Source organism: Oreochromis aureus, linkage group 9 (genome assembly GCF_013358895.1).
Source record: "Oreochromis aureus strain Israel breed Guangdong linkage group 9, ZZ_aureus, whole genome shotgun sequence".
In the NCBI taxonomy this organism is placed as follows: domain Eukaryota; kingdom Metazoa; phylum Chordata; class Actinopteri; order Cichliformes; family Cichlidae; genus Oreochromis; species Oreochromis aureus.
The window spans coordinates 37,860,341-37,884,995 of record NC_052950.1 but is presented as its reverse complement, the minus strand read 5'-3'; the positions used below and the strand labels follow the sequence as shown (position 1 = coordinate 37,884,995).

The window sequence follows — 24,655 nt, the reverse complement described above, 5'->3', positions numbered from 1 at the left end:
CAGCTGAGTAAAGAGAACCTTTAATTAACTTTTAATAGTACACTGATAGTTCTGCCTATCATAAACAGGTGCAGCTCTACAGTGCATCAATTCCAGCCTAAAGTCTGGCCATGCTCCCCAAGAATGACTGATATCTGCCATGCAGTGGGGAAAAAAATAAATAAATAAGTGGTGCAGTGGTTACATCAGGGAGAGTTTAAGTCCATCCGTGTCCCTATGTGGCTTCTCTACAGGAACCCGGGCTTCCTCCCATAGTTCTGAGACATCCATGAGGATGAATGTTTGTCTGTCTTACACGTGTCAGACATACAGCAGAACTTATGAGCCGATGCACACATAAACACTGGTTAAAGGCTTGTTTTGTTCAACCATTATTCTTCAGCTGGACACATCGAAACAGAGTTTGAAGATGTTCAGAAGATAAATTTGGAGGACAATGAAATTCTTTCCTCAGTATCAAAGAAGTCAGACTTCTGTTGTTGTACCATCAGGCTTTTTCCACATCCTAGAACAGGGGTCTGCAACCTTTTACACCCAAAGAGCCATTCGTACCCGGTTTCCACGCAAAAGAAAACACTGGGAGCCGCAAATACTTTTTGACATCTAAAATGAAGATAACACTGTATATATTGTTTTTTATCTTTATGCTTTGTGTGAACAACTAAGGTGTGCTGCTTATGAAATCCATGAAGTGCTACAGAGAAAATTAAATTATATTTATGTAATCAACACATTTTGAACTCTTAAAGAAATATAACAAAAGGAAAGACACCCAGCTGAACTAAAATGATCCATGTAGCAAACAAAAACTGTTGTCAGCCGCCACCCTTATATCGCCTTTGGGCTTTTGGAGCCTTGACCTGACTCTTAAAAAATAATTGGAAAAAAGCTCTATGCTGCTGAAAAATTAAAAATAGATATTTGCAAAATTCTGCCTAATTATGTATTTTACCTGGTTAATGCGTGCGGCGGGGCGTGGTTTGCGGCGCCGCTGCAGGGGAGGCGGACGCACCTGAGCGACACCCGCAATCACGCCTCGCTGCCTTTACGTCTGCGCTATCTGTGCTGTTGTGTTGGTGGTGGTGTATGTCGGGCTGTGAGCTGAAAAGCTACAGCCGGCTGTATGCGTACAGCAACCGTGTGTGAAAAGTGCTCAATAAAGAGATGCTGAAAAGCATGCTCATGGAAACATCGTCGGGTCTGCCATGATTTGTTTACAATGGGACTTCTGCTCCTGAACCTCTGCGCACAGCAAGGGCGTCGATTTGGCATGGACGGAGGGGACACGTCCCCACCAATATCCAGCGATTATTGAATTGTCCCCACCAATAATTTGATCGCTTCTTGTAAAAAAAAAAAAAAAAAACCCGATAGAAAGAAAAAAATCGATCTGTCAGCGTCTCAGTCACCCAGCGGTGCAGAAAGAGTTAAATTACGTTCTCTACTGGAGTCCGACCTCATGTGACAAATATGGCCAATGTGATTGGCTGAGCTTTTCAGGGAGCTCTGTTTAGTTTCAGCAGCGGCAAACCTGCGCTGCGAGGAGGAGAGGAGGATGGCAGCAACGAGGAAGAACGTGCATATAAGAAAGTATTTTTCAAAGAAACCTGTAAGTCACTTAAAGCCAAGTTCACTCATGAAATGTGTCCGTCATAATAACGTTACAGGCTATGCTAGGCTTTGGCCCACATCAGTCTAAAATTGTATGCAACCATGAATTACGTGTTTTGGACACTAACTGCACAACAAGCAGCTCTATTAGTTCTCCCAGTCTCAGAGCAACATGTCTAATTTTGATTGAAACTGTAAGAAAAAAACGGCAGCCTCGAGCAAGCCAGGATATTAGTTTAAAGAGGCTGTTAGAATTATATGTCTCTACGTTAAAATGTTGGTGACACAATAATTTCATCCTAGTGGCACTGACATATTCATAGGGTTAATTTTGAGACAAAATATCATGAGGTAGTCATGATTTTGCAAATGTTCCATACCACTTATTGTAGTGCAGTTTGCACTACAATTGTTTGGCTGCTGATGTAAATTGATTGATTAGTGTAGATTTGACAAAGAATCTGAATTGTCTCACTTTTTATATGGCACGAATCAATGTGTTATTTTATCAATATGTCCTAGTGCAGTCAGAGGGGAAAAGCCAGGGCCAAAGGTGAGGCACATCAAGCACAGAATAATAATTTTGTGGTCATCTTAGATGAGTTTTATGGACAAAACCACCAGTTCATTTAGTGTTCTCTTAGTGCTAATGTATAAGAGAAGTTGGTGTACTATAACTGAAGTAATCGTGTTAAGATAAGATTACCTTTCATTTTGTCACAGCAGAAAGTGGACAGTGCAAAGTTATATAGCAAAAATTAGAATACAATAAGAATAATATACTGTACACAACTGTAAAGAATAGAATAAAATATACATTAGGATAAAAATAGAATAATACAAATGTTATATACACCTGAGTAAAAATACAACTTACAACGTCTTATGTGTGTTTGATCAGCTGCAAAAGTCTTTGTTGTGGAGTCTGACAGCAGTGGGAGGAAAGACCTGCGAAATCGCTCCATCCCACATTTAAGTCCTTAAAGTCATATTCTTTTATTGTCTTGACTGTATTTGAAGCTATTTTTATTTTTGTATGATACCTGATTTATATGGAATATGGCTGAAGTAAACTAAAGTCTAAAATACTTAGTCAGTCATTTGTTTAATAGTAATTTAACATTATATAATTCACATATAAAACTATGAATTGTAATTTTACATGTTTTAATAGCATGTAGAATAGCATATGTAGGCAAGTATATTTGTCCTTTTTTATCAAGAAGCAAAGACGAAAAGGAAAAAAAAGAAAGAAAAAGGGCGGGGTTCAGTGGTTGAAACACCCGTCCCCACCAATGCCAAAACCAAATCTACGCCCTTGGCGCACAGAGTCCGCAAATCGGGGCTATACGAAGTCAGTTTACGCAGGACTGTAAGCTGTCATCTGTCAGGCGTGAACGGTGTTTGTCTTTAACATAGTTCACGGAGAACAGCTGCTGACATAATGTGGATCCGAAGATCCATAATTGGCCTACCTGGGGTTGAAAGTCTCGATAAATGCACGGGGTTTCGGCGGGTACACCGGCTTCCGCGAGTGTGACTCTTATTTTGAGCGATGAAAAAATAATAGAATATAATTTTATTTTTATATTTCAAAATCACAATAATCTTCCAATTTAGAACTCCGAGTTAAAAAGAACTAACATAAATAAAATACACTTCAGCTAAATGCTTCTAATTTATTTGCCCAAACCAGGCGGAGCCGCACTATAAGGACTAAAGAGCCGCATGCGGCTCCGGAGCCACAGGTTGCCGACCCCTGTCCTAGAAGAAAACATCCTCCTAACTGCAAATGTTCAAAGGCTGCTGGCTCATATCAATCAATCAATCATGAGTCAATCATCAATCAGTTGTGGTTAGTGAAATCCATGACGCTGTTGCATGGTGGGGCAGCAGGTTGAGGGTCGCAGATGCCAACAGACTAAATAAACTGATCCACAAGGCCAGTAATGTTGTGGCGATGGAGCTGGACTCCGTTAGGGTGGTGTCTGAGAGGTGGATGTTGTCCAAGATTAAGACAATACTGGGCAATACCTCCCACCCACTCCATGATGTACTGGGAAGCAACAGGAGCACGTTCAGTGGGAGACTGAGATTATCAAAAAGCACCACTGACCAACACAGGAAATCATTCCTGCCTGTGGCCATCTCCCTGCACAACTCCTCCATCTAACACACTGTAAACACTGCAATAGTTACACCCTTTTCTACACAGTAATATTGCTGCCAATATTCTTGATATTTATTTATAATCACCTCTGTCAATCCTATTATGGAGTGATTTGTGTATATATTGTGCTATTTCTTAAATCTGTAACATGTTATATGGTTAAATAGTCTAGCCTGTTTTTCTTACTGTTTCTGCACTGGAGCAACTGTAACTCCCATAATTTTCCTTAAAGGATGCTGATTCTGATTCTGAAATTGCAAATAAAACATTTTACAAACTTCAAAGAAAAATAATTTAAGTAATTAATTATACTTTAATTAATTAGCTACTTAATTACTTCCATTTTGAATTAGTTAATGACATATGTTTAATTAATTGTTAAATGATGTAATAATTTGAATTATTTTGGCCCTCCATAGCTCACGGAGGCTCGTTTATTGCTTCGCACTCCAGACCAGCAGGTGGCGATGATGCGGATCTGAGGTGGTGGAACAACAGAAGTAAAGTCAGACAAGAAGAAGGAGCAGCTGCAGAAAAAGGAGGATAAAAATTGAAGATCCGCTTCAGCACAGCCGTCCGGCCTTACCCAAGACTTCCAGCCCCGGTTTGTGGCCTGAGCTCGTCCGGAGGAAACTGTAGTATCAGGAAAATGTTAAGAGGTAGGAACGTTTCTGCTGGGTTGTTGTTGTGGGGGGATGAAAAATAATAAAGGACACTCATTGGAGTAATGGCGCGTCTGGTGTGTCTGTGAGTTATGCCTCCAGCCAAATAACATCCAAAACCTCCAATAACAGAACATGGTGTCAGAAGACAACTGGAAACGTTAGTTGGGCATAAGTGAAAGGTTTCGGCGTCGGTGCCAGGTTAAAGGTCAGCCACAGAGGAGCTGCGCGAGAAGCGACGTGACGTCATGAGTCAGTTTCAAGTCACCCCGCCGGAGAAGTTCACTTTTAGGTCCGAAGACTGGACCAAATGGATAAAGCGTTTTGACAGATTTCGCATCGCGTCTGGATTGGAGACGCAAGCGGATGAAAATCAAGTGAACGCCCTTATCTACACTATGGGCGAGGAGGCAGAGGACATATTGGTATCCCTGCACCTGACTCCCGAAGAGGCGAGCGATTATGAGACCGTTAAAGGGAGGTTGGATGCTCACTGTAGCCTGCAGAAACATCATATTTGAGCGAGCGAAGTTTAACCAGCGCCAACAAGAGACGGGTGAGTCAGTCGACAGCTTCCATACTGCACTGCATTGTCTGGCAGAACACTGTGGGTACGGGACTTTGCATGACGAAATGGTGCGAGACAGATTTGTCGTAGGTCTGAAAGACAAACGATTGTCAGAACACCTACAAATGGATCCAGAACTAACGCTAGAGAAAGCGCTTAACAGAGCCCGACAAAGTGAGCTTGTAAAGAAGCAACAAGAGATGCTAAACACTAACTTTAAAATGGATATTACCAACTCACAACTGAACCGCGTCCATGCTAAATGGCAAGAAGGGGCACGTCCCAAGCAGCTGACACCGCTACATAAACCAACCACCGCCAAAACACAGAAAGAAAAAAAGACACAATGCAGAAGATGTGGAGACATAAAAGGTCACAATCTTCAACAATGTCCCGCGAGAGAAGCTGCATGTAATTACTGTAAGAAAAAAGGACATTTTGCCAGGATGTGCAGAAACAAAAAACTGTGTGAGGTCAATGCTGCAACAGTTCCAGAGAACAGCGATGCAGATGATGAGGTCGCTTTCTTGGGTTCCCTCTCTGCGGAAACCAAAGAGAGTCCATGGGTAACAGAGATAAATGTGGACAAATGCAACACACTCTTTAAAATCGACACCGGAGCAGATGTCACAGCAGTCCCAGAGACTTTCTACACACAACATCAGTTGGGGAGATTGGATAAGCCCAAGAGGGTTCTGCAGGGCCCAGGAGGAACACGTCTGAAGGTAAAAGGCATGTTCACAGCCACTCTCAGCAAGAACAACCACAAAACCAAAGAAGACATTTATGTCGTACAGGGTTTATGCACACCACTGCTGAGTGGGCATGCTGCAGTGGCACTACAGCTGGTCGCCAGAGTGAATCATATTAGTTTAGACTCCATTGATGCGGTCAAACAAGAATTCCCCAAGCTTTTCAGCGGCTTAGGCAAAATGGAAGGGGAGTACAATATTGTTCTGAAACCAGGGGCACAGCCGTTTTCCCTCTCGACCTCTAGGCGAATCTCTCTTCCACTCTTACCTAAGGTTAAAGAAGAGCTGAACCGGATGGAGCAGCAGGGTGTCATTTCCAAGGTGGAGGAGCCCACTGATTGGTGCGCGCCTATGGTGGTGGTTCCTAAGCGCACAGGCAAGGTGAGAATTTGCAGCGATCTCACTGAACTAAACAAATATGTCATGAGAGAGAAACATCCACTCCCTTCAGTCAAACACACTCTAGGACAGCTTGCAGGAGCAAAAGTGTTTTCAAAGCTGGATGCCAATGCAGGATTTTGGCAGATTCCCTTATCCAGGGACTCTTCTTTGCTCACGACCTTTATTACACCCTTTGGTCGGTATTGTTATAACCGTCTGTGCTTTGGAATCTCATCAGCCCCAGAACACTTCCAGAAACGGATGGCACGCATTCTTGAGGGCTTAGAAGGAGTCCTCTGCCAGATGGATGATGTGCTCATCTGGGGGACGTCACAGGCAGAGCATGATGAGAGACTGCGAAAAGCACTGGTTCGACTGCAGGAGGCTGGAGTAACATTGAACGACAAGTGTGAGTTCTCCAAGAACAGGATAAAGTTCCTGGGGCAGGTCATTGAGGCATCGGGGGTTAGCGCAGATCCTGACAAGGTGCATGCCGTGAGTTCCATGGATGAGCCCAGCAACATAAGTGAGGTGAGACGCTTCCTGGGCATGGTGAATCACCTAGGAAAGTTCCTCCCTCACCTGGCGGAAAAAACGCGCCCCCTAAGAGATCTGCTGAAGAAGTCCAACCTGTGGTCATGGGGGCCACAGCAGCAGCAGGCTTTTGACGGCATCAAAAAAGAACTGACAACACCCCCAGGGCTTGCTCTGTATGATCCAAATGCTGAAACGTGCGTATCAGCTGATTCATCTTCGTATGGCTTGGGAGCAGTGCTTCTCCAGCGACACGCTGATTTAGGGTGGAAACCAGTAGCATACGCTTCAAGAGCTCTCACCGCGACAGAGCAGCGATATGCTCAAATTGAGAAAGAGGCCCTCGCTTCAACATGGGCCTGTGAGAGGTTTGCAGAGTTCCTAATTGGGAAAACATTCCACATTGAAACAGACCACAAACCTCTGGTCTCGTTGCTTGGCTCCAAGGGCCTGGATGAGCTTCCACCTCGTATACAACGTCTACGCATGCGATTGATGAGGTTCTCTTATACCATATCTCATGTTCCTGGTAGAGACATTGCAACAGCGGATGTACTGTCCAGAGCTCCTGTAGGTGGCACAACTGAGGGTTTGCCGGAGGAAGAAATCAACTTGTATGTGGAGTCCATCATAGCAAGTCTGCCAGCCACAGAGCCACAAAATCCAGACACATCAGGACAATGACAGCATTCTAAGCCAGCTGAAGAAGTTCTGTGTGGAAGGATGGCCAGATAAGTATTCCATTGAAAGGGTTTTCCAGCCTTATCTGCCATTTTCAGGTGACCTCACAGTCCACCATGGTTTGCTTCTTTATGGGAGCAGAATAGTGATTCCCACATCACTCAGAGCAGACATTCTGTCTAAACTACATGAGGGACACCTAGGAATAACGAAATGCAGAGAGACAGCTAAACAATCTGTTTGGTGGCCAGGCCTGAGCAGTGAGCTGATAAAAGTGATTGAGACCTGTGACACTTGCTGCCGTGAGCGGACTAAACACAAAGAAACCATGCTACCTACAGAGTTCCCACAAAGACCGTGGGCCATGGTTGGAACTGATCTGTTCCAGATAGAGAATAAACAGTACCTGGTCATTGTGGATTACTTTTCCAGATTCTTTGAAGTTGCCAAACTGACATCTACGACATCAGAGGCAGTGATCGAGCACTGTAAATCAATCTTTGCACGACATGGCATACCAGAGCAGGTTCGCTCTGATAATGGACCTCAGTTTTCGTCTGATTCCTTCAAAAGATTTGCACAAGAATGGGGTTTTAGCCATGAGACATCCAGTCCCCACTTCCCTCAGAGTAACGGGGAGGCCGAGAGGGCAGTCAGGACCGTCAAAAGTCTTCTTAAAAAGTCTGGCGATCCCTATCTCGCCCTTATGGCATACCGGGCCACTCCATTGGCAAATGGCTACAGCCCGACTGAGCTTCTCATGGGTAGAAGGATAAGGACAACTATTCCTGTCATCCCATCACAGCTAAATCCTAGAGGTACGGACACAGACAAGCTCAAAGCTATAGAACAATCGTACAGACAAAAACAAAGACAAAACTACAACCGCAGACACAGAGCACGTGATATGCTACAGCTCAATCCTGGAGACAAAGTGTGGGTCTCAGACATGGATACTAGAGGGACAGTCGTGTCCATGGCAGGCTCACCGAGGTCCTACATCGTAGACACAGCACAGGGCACGCTGAGAAGAAACCGTTACCATCTTACACGGACACCTGGGGCACCGGAGATTTCTGTCGGTCCACCAGAGGCTTCACCTGAGAACTCTGTTCCAGCTGCACAGAGTGTGTCGGTTCCGGACACTATCTCACAGGAGGCCAGCCAGCAGACTCCTGAAGCTGGGAGCCAAATCCCACCCAGGTCTAGGAGGCCTCCAGCATATCTGAAAGACTATGTTTGCTCATAGGGCTAGGAACTGAGTGAGCTATGGGGCAGAATAATCCCCACACTCAGGTAGAGGGTTGGGTAGTCTACCCCATCTCTCATAGAGACAATGAGAAATAAAGCAAATGGTTGCACTGTTTAAACAGGTTGTTTATAGCTGCACCAAATAGTTCAGAAATGTGCACTTATGCTTAGTGTTCAGAGTTGTATACTTTGAGAGGTTATTTTTGGACATTCTGAGTAGTCTGGGTTTGAAACCAAACGAGTTCAGTAAACAAGTTGTTACCAGATAAAACACATGGAAATAGTATACTTTAAAGTACGCGGGTCTAATCTGTTTTCTCAGTTATATCCCAGCATCACATCCTATTTAGTAGGGGGGATGTAGTATCAGGAAAATGTTAAGAGGTAGGAACGTTTCTGCTGGGTTGTTGTTGTGGGGGGATGAAAAATAATAAAGGACACTCATTGGAGTAATGGCGCGTCTGGTGTGTCTGTGAGTTATGCCTCCAGCCAAATAACATCCAAAACCTCCAATAACGGAACAGAAACCACCGCGTTTGCGCCAGCCTGAGGTTAGCCCGCTATGTCCCGGACGCTCATTAGGCGCGTGTGGGGGCAGCTGACGTGATACCTGAAGCTGACACGTGTTAGACAGGCTGGTGGAGACAACGCGAGCCTACTGCTCCACATGAAAGTGTCTCCACCAAAGCCTGAAAACACGAATTTAGACTCGCAGTCAAAGTTTAAGTGTTGACGTGAAGTACTCATTAAACACAGTTCTATCTGTGATAATGTTGTTCATTTTAATGTTGCAGCTGCAGATGGTTTGAATGAATTCCCCTCTGCTGCAGCATCATGTAGATTTCTATTTGAACATCTGTAAAATAAGAAGGAAATAAAACTTTAAAGTACAATGTTTGCATATTAACAAGTACATCCAAAGTTTACTTCAATAAAGTACTTGAGTAAATCATATTGAATCAAATTGTAGTGCAGAGAAAAGTTGAACAGTTTTGTGTGGATCTGATATTTGCTATTTCATTGCCTTTAACTTTTTTTCTCAAATAATCCAAATTTCACCTGCAAAGAGACGGTTTTACCTGCTTTTATGGAGAAACTTCCTCATGTGTGTTCAGCAGATTCTTCTTCAGGTGGTTTTTATAAAGCAGTTATAAAAGTTCATGAAATTCCAGCTCACATCCCCAGGTTAATTCAATTCAATTCAAAATGTATTTGTATAGCACATTTAAAAGGAACAGAGTTAACCAAAGTGCTTCACAACTGGTTAAGAACAAGAAAAAACAATAGAGAAACAAATACAGATAAATGAGAAGACAATAAATTAACATTAAAAACATAAAACAGGCCTGATGGTACTCAAACTGAACTTGAATTAAAAGCCAAAGTAAAAAGTGAGTTTTAAGACGCGATTTAAAAGACTGAATAGACTCTGAAGTACGAATCTCCTCTGTCTGGGTGCTGCTACTGCGAAGGCCCGATCTCCTCTATGCTTCAATCGAGACCTTGGTTGTGCTACGAGCATCTGGCTAGACGATCTCAGTGCTCTTTTGGGGTCATACATGTTGAGGAGTTCGTTTAAATAACTGGGCGCTATATTATTTAAAACTTTAAAATTAAGTAAAAGAATCTTAAAATCAATATGATACTTTACAGGGAGCCAGTGTAAGTTTGCTAAAACTGGAGTTATGTGTTCATACATTCTAAGACCTGTTAAAAAACATGCAGCAGCATAACTGCAAGCGATGGAGAGATGAGTGTTGGAGACCCAAATAGAGGGAACTGCAGTAGCCAGTCAAGAGGTGATGAAGGCATGAATAAGTGTTTCTAGGTCTCTTGGGAGAAGATGAGGCTTAGCTTTGGCAGTTTCACGTAACTGATAAAAACTTGTTTTCACATGTGTGGACACTTGCTTCTCTAATTTAAAGGAGCCATCTAAAAACACTCCGAGATTCCTTACAGTGAGAGAAAGATGAGAAGCAAGAGGACCGAGGGTATCAGCTAACTTGTTCAAAGGGGCGTGAGTTCCAAAAACCGTAACTTCAGTTTTATTTTCTTTTAGCGTAAGAAAATTCTGTGTTAACCAGTCTTTAACATCATGTAAACAGTTAAGCAAAGGCTGCACTGGGAGAGAGAGACGTCCAGTTTCAAGGGGAAGTAAATTTTGATTTCATCAGCATAACAATGAAAGGGAATGTTGTATTTCCTAAAAATAGATCCCAAAGGCAGGAGTCAAATCTAAACGGACTAAAACACAGAGCAACCTGAGTCGATAGTTAAAAGAAGACCATTGAAATCTCGTAAAAGCGCAGTCACAGTACCAATGATGGGAATAATGGCGTTACAAGTAACGGCGTTACTAATGGCGTTGACAGGCACAACACCTGGAGCTCAGGGGGCAGAACAATCGCATGAGTGCTGCTGTTTGACTGAGGAAGAATAAAGGAGTCGTGGTAAGTCAATCACATGACCACTTAAAGACAAAGCAACAAGGTGATATATACCAGTTTTTAAATTGTGCTGATAGGCCACGTAAAACCAGAGTCATGATAAACAAGATATACGCGGCGTTTTTCCCTCAATAGTTTCATCACGTTTGCTGTCTAAGGACAGCGCAGCGAGCACTCTCTGCTTATGAGCAAAAAATAAAAAACAAAACATAAAACAGCCCTTTCGTGTTGGTGGAAAAATGCACCATGTCGACCAATCAAAAATGATACGGCAACATGACATTTGGTTGTTTAGAGGGGGAAGTTTTAGGAGTGACAATGAGAGAGCGAGAGAGAGAGAGAGCGCGAGTTTTGAGATGTGAGATTTGTGACGTTTAGCGTGTTTGGAGTGTGTAGTTAATGTGTTGTCTTGTGTAGTTAGTGTGTAGTGTTGTGGATAGTTTTGTGTTGTGTGTCAGAACAATGAGGCGACTGCTGTCTCCAGGTAGAAACAGCAGTGATACACCTGCTGCTGTCAGACCTGCAGGTATCAGGCTGTGATGTTCTCCTTTGTAGTGGACACAAAATATTTTTTTGGAGTGGCACAAATAATTTGTGGCATCTTATTGAAGAACAGCTGATTGTTCTGTAAATAGCTTGAAATGGTTATTTAAAAAAATCAAGGTAAATGGCTGCAAATAACTTTGTTGTTTGCAGAACTTGTGCATAGGATTTTAAAATTGACAATTTATATTTGGATTTAAAGTTATGAAATATGATTCATTAAACATGTTTATGGTTGTTACAGTAAAATATAACTTTTCTACTCTGATTTTATGTTTTTTGTCTGATTTTAGATCAATTGTGTTAATGCAGTATGTCAAAATGAAAACATAACTGTAAATTCAGACACGTGAGGTTGTGCTGAAAAGAGTGATACCAAACAAGGCAAAGTAAATAGCTTTTAAAGGTAAAATGTGGAGAGAAAATCAAAAGTAGTTAAAAATGGCCAATTATACCCTGGACCCCAGGGGGTTAAACGTTTTTTAAGTAATGCAATAGTTAATTTTCAAGTAATTAATTACTTTTAGAATATTGTAACTCAGTTACTTTTTTGAAGACGTAACTAGTAACTATGACTAATTACTTTTTCAAAGTAACTTGCCCAACACTGCTCAGTACTGTGATCTTAAGGTTGAGATTTTTTTCAATGAAGTGATTAAAAAACCCCAACAGACTAAAAAACTCTGTTGTCCCACACACCATCAGACTGTTTAACTCCTCACTGGAGGGAAGAGGAAACGGGGACAAAGGAGGGCGGGAACAACTGAGCTGTAGTGCAATATTTGTTTGTTTTTTTTCTATTCGACTGTGCAATAATCACTGTGCAATCTACTCACTCAAATGTGCAATCCTATTTATCCATATTATATATTATGTATTTATTAGGGGTGCAACGATACACAAAATTCATGATTCGATATTTTTTCGATACAAAAAAATGTTCACGCCTTTTTAATTTGTCATTTATTAAAATATTTTAACTCAAAAGTACAGTTTTTAAATGTAATGTTGCTGAAACAACAAAATAATTAAAAAATAAAATAAATCTATCTGATCGAGAAATCACTCATCTTTGGAAAACAGGGTTTATTACAGAGAAATGGCTCTTTCCAAAATAAAAGCTATACTATACGCTTCTTCTGGGGTATATTCTCAGCAGCATATTAAACATATCAGGTCCCCATAAGGAAAATCGTGCTAACGGCTGTCTAAATGACTCGGGTAAAGTTTGTATCATGCGTGCTTGTTGTGTTTGTCTGCTTCCACTTGTCTTTGCACTAGGATGATGTCGGCGTAAATGTGCAGTCATATTCGTTGTGTTCCCCCTAGTACTGTCAGAGTTAATCTCATTAAAATGACGTTAACGCCATAACGCGGCAAATCTCCGTTAACGAGTTACCGCGGATCGCCCGTGTGTGGGGCTGGACGGCGTCAACACGTTAACGAGCTAACTGCGCTAACGCACTAGTTCCCACCAATTGAGCATTGCGTGGCACATCCGACATACTGTTTTACTTTTGTCCATGACGCGCTGACCATCAGGGTCATACTTCACATGAAAACCAAGATAGTTCCAAAGGCCGGATCTGAATGAGGGTGGCGTTGAGGGAGTTGCCATGTTGCAACGAGCTTAACTTCTGTCTCGCTAGCTTGCGCTGCGCTCAGTGGATCTGCATTCGACAGTGCAGCCTAGGCGGAGTAGTCGAACGCAGATCCACTGAGCGCTCAACACAGACAGCATCGTCAGAAGAAAAGTTGATAAAATAAATAAAAAAATTTGTATTGTTTGATACATATGCGTATCGGTCCGATACTGACCTAAATTACTGGATCGCATATCAGAGGGAAATAAAAAATGTAATCCGATCCATTAAATATCAAAAAAAGCACCTCACAAAACTTGCGACACGGCGCAACTCGGCTCATAACCGTAGCACGTCGGAGCAGTGTGCGTCACGTGATAGAGCGGCTGTGTGTATTTGGAGCCTCGCTACCAAACCAGCATTTCATCTCCGAGGAAGTTATCCCAGAGAGAAGTAAAGCAAGTGTGTAAGTTCATCTCTGAATGTTTGTAAAGCATTCCCACGTTAAGCTTAACAATGGATACTGAATAAGGAGCGACTGCCTCTCTCCCTCTCCTGCTCCTACTTCAATCGTGAAACTGATCAATGATCAGCTGATCGGCTTTTCTGTCGCGAGTCCGTCTCTCTTCTTTGTTTTTGGCCCACTTTGCACCAGAAAGAGGAAACCAGCGGCTGAACAACAGCAGCACGTTTAAGCTTGATAAGCTGTTGTTAGAATGTATTTAATATTACTTTCTACACCAGGATCCTTTTCTACGTAGCTGACGGCTGGTAACTGTGCAGGGGCGGATCTAGCAAAGTGCAGTCAGGGGGGCCAATAGGGCATGAACAGGGAAAAGGGGGCACAAAGACATACTTTTCTTTCTTATTCTCATTTAAAATGTCGAGCTTTTAATAAATAATTATCTGAATCTTACACCCAAAGTTTTAATCTGATGTAAAATGTATAGAAGTCCATTACTGTATATAGTAACTCTTAAGTCTAATATACCCTAGTAAGCTATAGTACTTTTTCCTTTGGGAAGGTACCATCTGTGCAGTCTGCAGTTCTGTAGAAGAAAGATGTTGAATCTAGGGGTGGGCGATATATAAACGATATACGATAGAAACGATATCAATTTGGCCAGCGATAGAGATTTTGACTATACCGCTCTATCGTGATAGCGCATGTTGATGATGTCATCAAGCTGCGCCTGTTTTGGTCGAAAGCATCGCAGCGGCTACAACCATTATCATCTGCAAATTATACCGGGCGACAGTCATAGCAAAGAGATGAAGCACTTTTGAAATATGGGGAAAGCCAAAAACTGCGCTTCCTCCACTTCCGTAACATTGATTCATTAATGTTGAATTCTCTCACAGCTGCTCTATTCCCATGTTGTTGCAGTATATTAATAACTAACCTCGTATTGTGGATGAATAATCTCAGTTGTTCTCCTGACTGAAGTTTAGCCCGTGTATAGCATCCTGCTATGCCTGCAGTTATGCGATTTGTCCCTGACCACCAGAATCCGTCACGTTAACTTTTATCGAGTGGTATAAAGTTAGCTTTCATCCTCCAGCTTCACTGTGCTAATGTTATGCTAACACAGCTGTGTCGCTAGCGATCACGTAGCACACCATTATATACCAGCTAGCCCAACTTCAGTAACCCTGCAAAAGTCACTGCTGTTTAGTTTTCTGTCTTCATTTATGTTGGAAGTGATAGCAGAGCTGTACGTTCGAATTAGTTTCAAAAATCTCTCAGTCAGAACATGCTATGTCATGTTTAGGTGTAAACTAGCGAGCTAACTTCCTGCTAACTTGTAACTCCGTTAAATTTAATAAATTCTGTTTTCATGGATGCCTGGATGTTAAACTTGTTACACCTGGTAAAGCAGCAACGTTGATGATTTTATTAAAGATGAAAGAATTTAGACCGTTTTTAACTCTCAGTGTTCGTTTGACTTTGGGAGCTGAAGAAGACGGAGTTTTGGACCCAGATTGCTCCGCGAAGCTCCTCGCTACGGCAGCCGTATTGAGCTGACAATCCATCAAGCAGAGCGGCTTACCAAAGTTGTACTAAAAAAATTTTAACAGATTTCTTCACGCCCAAATCGGTTCGAGGTCAGTAAGCACAACCAGAATTGATACATAAGGCACACTCTCAATTTTTGAGAAAATTAAAGGATTTTAAGTGTGCCTTATAGTGTGGAAAATACATTATGCAGAAGAAAAGAATATATCACGATATATGTCGTGACCGCACATGCTTCAAATTATACCGCGATATGGATTTTAGGCCATATCGCCCAGCCCTAGTTGAATCTATTTAATTATTCTTGAAAAATAATTTATTTCTGTGTATTTTTTTTCACACTGCATCAAATTAAAGTTGATTACGTCGATTAAGCATCATGAGGTGGAGGGTGGGGGGTGGTTCCCTATTTTTTTTTTTTTTCACTGGGAGTTTGCAACCCTGTTAGTTAGGTTGTTTAATATTTCTGCTAAGTACTCTTTAAAATACCAGAATAGGGAGGATGGAGCAGGTTTAAGTTTATTAGATTGATCAGTGTTGCTGAACTATGAAATATTTTGGGTGCAGTGTATTTTTTACACACAGGTATAACAGAATAGCTTTAGTGTTGTTGTTTATTTAAACTTGAGTATGAACTTATACAAAATGCAGCAAGATATTAAAAAACAGTTTTATTGATTAAAAAATGCACTATATCGGATTCATATCGGTATCGGCAGATATCCAAATTTATGATATTGGTATCGGACATAAAAAAGTGGTATCGTGCCATCTCTAATTTGTATATGTGTTTATATGGTGTATTTATGCTTATATCCTTACTCTCATTCCCCGTATTGTATCTGTAACATGCAACTTCTATTCAATTCAATTCAATTCAATTCAATTTTATTTATATAGCGCCAAATCACAACAAAAGTCGCCTCAAGGCGCTTTATATTGTACAGTAGATAGCACAATAATAAATACAGAGAAAAACCCAACAATCATATGACCCCCTATGAGCAAGCACTTTGGCGACAGTAGGAAGGAAAAACTCCCTTTTAACAGGAAGAAACCTCAGGCAGAACCAGGCTCAGGGAGGGGCGGGGCCATCTGCTGCGACCGGTTGGGGTGAAAGAAGAAAAACAGGATAAAGACATGCTGTGGAAGAGAGACAGAGATTAATAACAGATATGATTCGATGCAGAGAGGTCTATTAACACATAGTGAATGAGAAAGGTGACTGGAAGGGAAAAACTCAATGCATCATGGGAATCCCCGGCAGCCTACGTCAATTGCAGCATAACTAAGGGAGGATTCAGGGTCACCTGGTCCAGCCCTAACTATATGCTTTAGCAAAAAGGAAAGTTTGAAGCCTAATCTTGAAAGTAGAGATAGTGTCTGTCTCCCGAATCCAAACTGGAAGCTGGTTCCACAGAAGAGGGGCCTGAAAACTGAAGGCTCTGCCTCCCATTCTACTTTTAAATACTCTAGGAACAACAAGTAAGCCAGCAGAGCGAGAGCGAAGTGCTCTAATGGGGTGATATGGTACTACAAGGTCATTAAGATAAGATGGGGCCTGATTATTTAAGACCTTGTATGTGAGGAGCATCGGTGCTGTGCTATTGGAAACTGAATTTCCCAGAGGAACCCACCCGAAGGATTAATAAAGCTTCATCTCATCTAATCTAATCTAAAAAGTTTTCACAAGGTGCAAAGGAAGCCTCCATAGAACAGTGGCACAGGGGTTAATCACAGAATTAAAAATATTAAAAAGAACTCAGGGCTTATGCCTGTTGGTAGAAATTACACCGGATAGGAAAGCAGATTTTGCAGCTTTAACAGTTTTCTGATATTGGGGCGATCGTGGCGGGAGTTGGGAGTTCGTCTTGTAATCGGAAGGTTGCCGGTTCGAGCCCCGGCTTGGACAGTCTTGGTCGTTGTGTCCTTGGGCAAGACACTTCACCCGTTCCCAGATACAGATGCAATAATCTATAAATGTTCGTGCCATAAATGCAGAAATGTGCAAACAGTAAAAAAAAGTGCATCTAAGAAACTAGAGTATGAGGCAAAGTTATGTTTTGGAGTTAATGTAATTTAAAAAAGTAAACTTTATTCTGTGTTCTTACATGTGAAGCAATATATGAGCGTTTTGAGCTCATTTGACCTTTTTTGTTTTAATTTTGTTGATCGTGGCTGACGGCTCATGAAAATCAGAAATCCAACATCTGAAATGTGTCGATGAAGCATTGAAGCTCAGGCTGCTTTGATAACGGCCTTCATCTCATGTTTGTGGGTCGGCTGTGTCTCCTCGTCCTCTTTGTGGCAGCGGAGCACAGTAATAAACAGTTAGCGGGTCTTTTGGGCGTAGTTCTGTGTGCAGGTGCTCAGACCTGATGGAAAAGCTCTTCAGCAGCGGGAGGTGTTCTCAAAACTCCTGGTAGACACAGAGTTGACTATGGACCAACCGCCATCAACAGCAGCAGCTAGCATGGTGCCTCAAATCATCACAGACCGCAGAAACTTCACCGTGTGCATCACACCTCCCCTCTCCCTCCAGACTCTGGGATCGTTATTCATAAATGCTGAATTTATTTCCATCTGAAAAGGGGACCGAGCCACAGTCCAGGTCTTTTTCTTGGGTGTATCCATATACTGCATATGCTGTTTACTCAAACCCAACATCAGATGTTATCGTAATCTGAGATTCTGGGCTCTGTAGATCAAAATCTTTAAAATACAATGAAAATAAATCACGATCCTGAGATGGAGTGCATTTTTACTCACCGTGTTCAGTCTCTCTGCAGTGACGAACACATTCTTTATCATCTAAAGACTTTTATGTCATATTTACGTTTAGGATTGAATCCTGAATCTACGAGATAAAGGGTGGAGTCGAAATCTGAAAACACAGACGGAGGCTGATGTGATGTTTGGTGGGATGAAGACGATCTGAGGAAGAGGAGCTTTGTCCTCCTTCAGCCGCTGCAGAGGAACAATGGGCTCTTCAAAGAAGGTGAGGAGTACACCTCAGTGTCAGTGATATGCTCTGACACAAAACTGTTGATGATAGCGGATTTTTAAAAAATTTGTAGTTTAAGTGTTTTAATAGTCGAAGCCAAAGATGGAGCGCAGCTCACTGTTTCATCATAAACAGTGTGTGTGTGGTGTGTATGTATGACGTGATGGCTACAAATAATAGGTAAATCCAAAGACTTTGTGTTTGTAAAAAATATTTGCACAAGTTACACATTTCTTTGTTGTCTGCTTACAGATACAAAGCAAAAAAACTACGTGTAAAACTCTGTGCTTAGCTTCCCTGACTGTGTGTGAGTTTCAACTTATGAGTACGAATCTTGTTGATTGTTCAATGTCATGTCAAACGCAAATTTTACAATCCAATCAGAGAACAGATGAGTTTTGCTGTCGGAGGGGTGTTTTACTGAGCTTCAGGTCCTTCAGGTCCTTCATCACAACGAAGGAAAACAGTCTGTGCGTGTCTGAGTTCGGTGATTAGTGTGTCACAGGTTTATGTGCTTACACAGAGACCTCCAGAGCCTTTTCAACGGCTCTGTGGACCTCAGGGGGAAGGCAGTGTTGTGGAAATGACACACTCTTCACTAGTCGAGATAGTTTCATAATGAAAGAAAGCTTTGTATGTGTTGTTTCCTATTGAACATTTGAACATAATACAACAGAAACTGTTGTAGAGGATATAAAGTCAGAGATATACATGTTTTGAAATGACAAGGAGCAGGTGCATCTAGTACACGTAGTGCTGCTGCAAAAATATGACAGAGTGCAGCAGCCAGTGCAGGAATTTTGGATCCTTCACTCTTGGTTAGTACAGTGAGTGCAGTGACGCCACATCCGTTGTGAATGGGCCTTTATGCTGCGCACTGTGACTCACCGCCATGGTCCCTGGTCAGTCCTGACTTTGTGTTAAAGTAATACAAAAGTAGTAAAGGTATTTCTGACCACTGATATACCACAACTTTATCCTTTCAACAGCCCTATGGGATATTTATATAGAGATCCTCCAGCTTCAAACTGTATTACCCTTCCAGGACCTGAGGCTCAGTAAAGCACCTCTCCAACAGCCAAACCCAAAGATTGGGTAAAAATTTGTACTTGTTGAAACTCGCACACAGCCAGGAAACCTGAGCGCAGAGTTTTACACGTAGTTTTTTGCTGTAACCAGGCCTTAACAAAAAAAATTGTAACTTGTGTAAATATTTTTTACAAACACAAATCTTTTTTACACACACACAAATTCTCATCTGTAGATGCACAAACATAAAATGTTCAGATATTTTGGTTTACAAGGTTACAAAACTCAGTTCACAAATACGCATTTGATTTACAAGTGCAAAATATTTATGACCACAATTTGAGCCCATACACTCGCAGCATTTTTTTCTTCCTATGCAACCATCTGAACTTTGATACTTCAAATTTTCAGGAACTATAAACAATTTCACTGCATCATTATTATTTTCATTTATGTAGTTTGAAAACAAACAAACCGCACGATGGACGATTTGGACTTCACAGAGCAGGGCAATATGGCCAAAAATATTTATCACAATATATATTAGAAAATTTGCGATAAGGACAATTATATTGTCCGTTATATCGAGACAAAATACTTTACAACTCCACAACTTTATTAGTGCAAAAATCCCCATCAACGTATTTTCACTTAAACAAGCAGCTGTTTTTTATGTGCATTAAAGTTAAATAAAAAATTAACAGTGCAAATGCAAATTCCTTGCTGACAGTTTAACCAAAAGGCATTTCCAGTGGAAATTGGACATATCCTCAGCATAACCATGTATAATGTCCACAAAACTTAAAAAGAGGTTATACACACACAATACGGTAATATTATGTTGAAGCACAGTGAGTATCACTCCGCGAGGCGCCTGCCTACGGTAGCCGTAATGCTCCGACAATCCATCAAGCGGTGCGGCTTCGTAGCTCAGCAAAGTCGTACTAAAACATTTGACAGATTTTTGAGCGCCGTGTATCACATAAAATCGGTTCGGTAATAATGACGGCCCGCTTGCATGCTCTACAAAAAATTGTGCTTTGGTGTGTATCTGACGGATGAAAGCCAAACCAGTTAGACACCAATGAAGTTGCATCATTTTTACAAACCAATTGTGGTTCATCTGTTTCATTTAACGATCCGCTTTCGCCCTTCTCATTCTCCGTTGCCACCATGCTTTTTCCGCCATCTACGTATGAAAACAAAGGCACTGCACATCCGCGTTTTACCCATATTCTATTGCGATATTTCATTTTCTTATCATTGCCTAACATTATAATGGTATTATCGTGAACTGTATGATATGGCCCAGCCCTAATCATACAATATGTCACAAAGATGGGTCTCACCTTTTCTCATGAGAGAACAATGTGGTTTAAGGTTGACTATGAATACTTTGCACTCACTATCTCTACTCCTGTATCTGTTTGTTGTTGCAGAAATGTAAAAGACAAAGCAAAGTGAGAACTCAGCGATCCCAGGATGATAAGGCTTTCTCAATGTGAGAAAGCTTTCCCAGTTTTATATGCTTTAAAAGAACACCAGAACACCCACACTGGAAGGAGACCGCACTCCTGTGGCCAGTGTGGAAAGTCATTTAATCATATAGCAGCCTTGGGAAGACACCTGCGCATCCACACTGGAGAGAAGCCGTACACCTGTGAGGAGTGTGGCAAGTCCTTCAGCTACCTGAAGGTACATAAGAGAGCTCACACTGGAGAAAAAAGGTTCTGGTGTGATGAGTGTGGGAAAGGATTCACAAAACAAAATAGTCTCAGAGAACACTAGAACAGCCATACTGGGGAAAAAACAACATTCCTGTGACCAGTGTGGAAAAGCTTTCTGTTGGACAGCTAGCCTCAAAACACATAAGAAAATACATGAAAATGTGAAACAGTACCTGTGTGAGATATGTGGAAAAGCTTTCCTCTTGAAAGGAAATCTAAAGCAACACAGTAAACTTCATACAAGGGAGAAGCGTTACTCTTGTGACCAGTGCGAGGAAGCTTTCACTTCATCAGCTGAGCTCAGAAGGCACCAGCGAGTCCACTTTGGTGATAAAGTATACCGCTGTGATAAGTGTGAGAAAGGATTCACACAGTCCGGCAACCTCAAAATTCATCTACGCACTCACACTGGAGAAAAACCATACAAGTGTACACAGTGTGAAAGAGCTTATGCCGAAAAACGTAGCTTAGCAGTGCACCTAGTTGCCCACTCTGGAGTGAAACTACACTCCTGTGATGAATGTGGGAAGGAGTTTGCTCAATTGGCATACCTGAAGAGGCATGAGCTCGTTCACAGTGGAGTGAAGGCACACAGCTGTGAGCTGTGTGGAAAGGCTTTTGTCAGCAAGAGTAACTTAAAAAACCATCAACACAGGCATACTGGAGTGAAACCATACAAGTGTGATAAGTGTGGGAAAGCTTTTTCCTCCAAGCAAGTCTTAACTCTCCATCAGCATACGCACTCTGGACTCAAGCCATATCGCTGCGACCTTTGTGGAAAAAACTTCAGCCAGAAAGTGACCCTGAAAAGACACCAACGAATGCACACGGGAGAGGATCTGTACTGCTGTGAAGTATGTGGTAGATGTTTTCCTTTGTATTCAGGATTAGAAGGCCACAAAGTTACACACACAGGGGAGAAACCGCATCGCTGTGAACAGTGTGGGAAAGCTTACATCCATTATCGCAGCCTAATAATCCACAAACGAGACCACACTGGGGAGAGACCAGTCAAATGTGACCAGTGTGGTATGCGTTTTAAAAGTTCCAGCTCTCTGTGGCACCATCGACGGATTCACAAAGGAAAGAAACCGATCAAGTGCCATCACTGTCAGGTATTTGAAATGGATTTCAAGAAATGTTTTCTGAAATCTTTTTTTCATATCATATTGTTTTAAGTATTTTAGACATTAGACAGTAAGTGCGGAGTCAGTGTGTTAGATGTGAGAAGTAAATACCTCAGATCTCAGACTGTAACTGATTATGCAGCTTTTTATTAGCTCATTATTCACTGTAATTTATAAACTGTAATTTATAAAATTTATAAATTTGTTTTCCTTATAACCTTTGGTAATTGTTTTAGAAATGGAGCAGCACATATGGCTCAAACCCTCGCCGCTGTCAGCACTGTGGCAATAAACCATACCGCTGCATCCAGTGTGGAAGCACTTTCAGCCAGCTGTTAACCTTAAGAAGACACCAGAACATGCACACTGGACACAGACTGAACTATTGCAAAGAATGTGGGAGAGGCTTCCCAACACTGGGTCTATTAAAATGCCACAAAATTGTCCACAGTGGGGTTAAAGGTCATGTCTGTGATGTCTGTGGGTCATCATTCACCAACGCAGGTAGTCTCCGAAGACACAAACGAATTCACACAGGGGAGAAACCATTCAAATGTCGACATTGTGAGAAAAGTTTCACATCCTCAGGTCATCGCACGCTTCATGAACGTGGTCACACTGGAGAAAGACCATACTCCTGTGACGAGTGTGGGAAAAGCTTCAGACATTCAAGATCTTACCGCTTACATCACCTCATCCACACCAAAGAGATAATAATTCCTTGTGAAGTTTGTGGAAAGATATTCAACTCCCTGTCTTCATTTGAGTACCACGAACGTACCCACACTGGGGAGAAACCTTTTAAGTGCAAACACTGTGGCAAATCCTTTATTTCAGCATCTATGCGCGCACGACATGCACATGTTCACGACAAAGAGCAACAGTATGACTGTGACCAGTGCGACAAGAGTTTCAGGACTCACAATTCCTACACCATTCACAAGCGTAGCCACATTGCAAATAAGCAGTTTTATTGTTACCAGTGCCCAAAAATATTTGCTTCATCGCGAGCTCTGTGGAAACATCAGGTCAAACATGCTGAGCAGAAATCATTTCCTTCACTGGATAAAAGGAAGAGCCTCAAAGCATCTAACCAGACTTATGGTCTCAGACTTAAAACCCTCGAAATCAGGCTGCACAGAATCCAGATATAGATTCCTGAGATTTTAGTTAGTGTCACATTTTGTGTACTGTCTTAACTTTCAGTACCTTTAAAGTTCGGTAGCAGTACAACAAAATGGTACATTAGATTATCCATTGTTTGATGACCTTATTGGTCTGTTGTGCAGTGGTGCTAGTTTCTCTATAGGCCCTGAGAAAACCAGTAAAAATGTAGAGTAAAAAAGTGGTTTAGACATTGAAATTATAAAAAAAAAATATTGTTAAAAAGGGTAAATAAGCAAATTAAATTACCTCCAGGACTATAAGGGGACTTGAGCCTAAATGAAGGAAACACTTGGGCCTTTGTTAATGTTGCATGTTCCATTAGCTCAGTCAGTCAAATTTTAGACAGAATGTTTTGGTTTGGTTAGATTCAAAATTAGTCCACACAAGTTCTTATTAGATAAAACTGTTCAAACTGGAAAGTGGAAACAGTCTGAAAAAATTTACCAGTGCTAGAATTTTTCAAACCAGCAACTGCCAGTCAGTGGAAATGGAGTATTTGCATATGTTTAATACACTTCCTCTGGGTGGTTATAAAAGTTTTAGTTGCATACTTTTAATTTAGTTTTTGTTTTTTATGTTCTTTGTCAACACTTCCTTTGGATTTTAGCAACATTTGAACATTGGTAAGGGTGATGCAAGCGTGAGTCTCCATAATCGCATTATTTTCATCATCATTGTTGCCTCAGACCACAGCATTGTGGTTTAGCTGTCAGAAATTGTATTATCTTTCTTGTTTTGCTACTCAGAATTTGTAAAGAAGATAAGACTTAACCTTTTGTAGGGGACTGAAAAAAATGAAAAGTATTATTATTATTATTATTATTATTATTTTACTTCTCTGACTTTTTCTCTCAAGATTTTTGGTTCAATAAGTGTGGTTCGTCATCTCGTAAGGTTGTTGAGGAAATTTACTGACCATTTGAATGCAGTTCTGAATGAAAAAAATACTGGTTCGTCAGAGCTTAATGATTATTTGCCAGCTTTTTCTGTGTAGTTATTATTTTTTTGCATTAGTAACTAAGAAATTCCTAAAGTTCACTGGGAAGTGTTCGTCTCAAGTCAGCCGGTTGATTGTTGAAGGTTAAACTAGCTTTTTATTAGAAAAGAGCACTGTATTCAACTTTTTTGTTCATCTAAATATTAAACGTTATCTGTTAGATGTTCATGTGGTAAACACTTCAAATAAAAAGGTTCTTAACAAACGTCTCAACAGTTCTGAGTTTCCGTCTCACTCGCCCCCCTCCTGCTGAATCTGAAGGAGATCTCTGACATGGATTCATTTCCTGTCTTTATTTGCAACCTCTGATATCACCGTTAGTGTTTTGCTTGTCATTTATTGAATTAGTTAATATTCAATCTGTCATAAGTCAGTCAGTGACTGTAGTATCGATTCAGTATTAG

The 24,655-nt window shown here is 41.4% G+C and overlaps 1 protein-coding gene across 2 annotated transcripts; it reads left to right on the top strand.

The window, feature by feature from the left end:
- Nucleotides 1–1,550: 1,550 nt before the first annotated feature.
- LOC116335728 (zinc finger protein 91-like) lies at nucleotides 1,551–24,419 on the top strand. Of its 2 annotated transcripts, XM_039617125.1 has the most exons (5): nucleotides 1,551–1,609; nucleotides 4,201–4,440; nucleotides 18,043–18,198; nucleotides 20,673–22,075; nucleotides 22,324–24,419. In XM_039617125.1, exons 4-5 carry the CDS (start codon nucleotides 20,972–20,974, stop codon nucleotides 23,239–23,241), a joined length of 2,022 nt encoding a protein of 673 aa, XP_039473059.1. In that variant the 5' UTR covers nucleotides 1,551–1,609; nucleotides 4,201–4,440; nucleotides 18,043–18,198; nucleotides 20,673–20,971; the 3' UTR covers nucleotides 23,242–24,419. The 2 variants fall into 2 exon arrangements, with proteins under 2 accessions (XP_039473059.1, XP_039473060.1); XM_039617126.1 differs by lacking the exons at nucleotides 1,551–1,609; nucleotides 4,201–4,440 and adding an exon at nucleotides 8,971–8,994.
- The last annotated feature ends 236 nt before the right edge of the window (nucleotides 24,420–24,655 follow it).

Coding starts and splice junctions, on each gene's coding strand:
- LOC116335728 (XM_039617125.1), top strand. CDS start 20,972: ATGAGTGTGGGAAAGGATTCACAAAACAAAATAGTCTCAGAGAACACT. Junction 22,076..22,323: donor TCAAGTGCCATCACTGTCAG/GTATTTGAAATG, acceptor TAATTGTTTTAG/AAATGGAGCAGCACATATGG.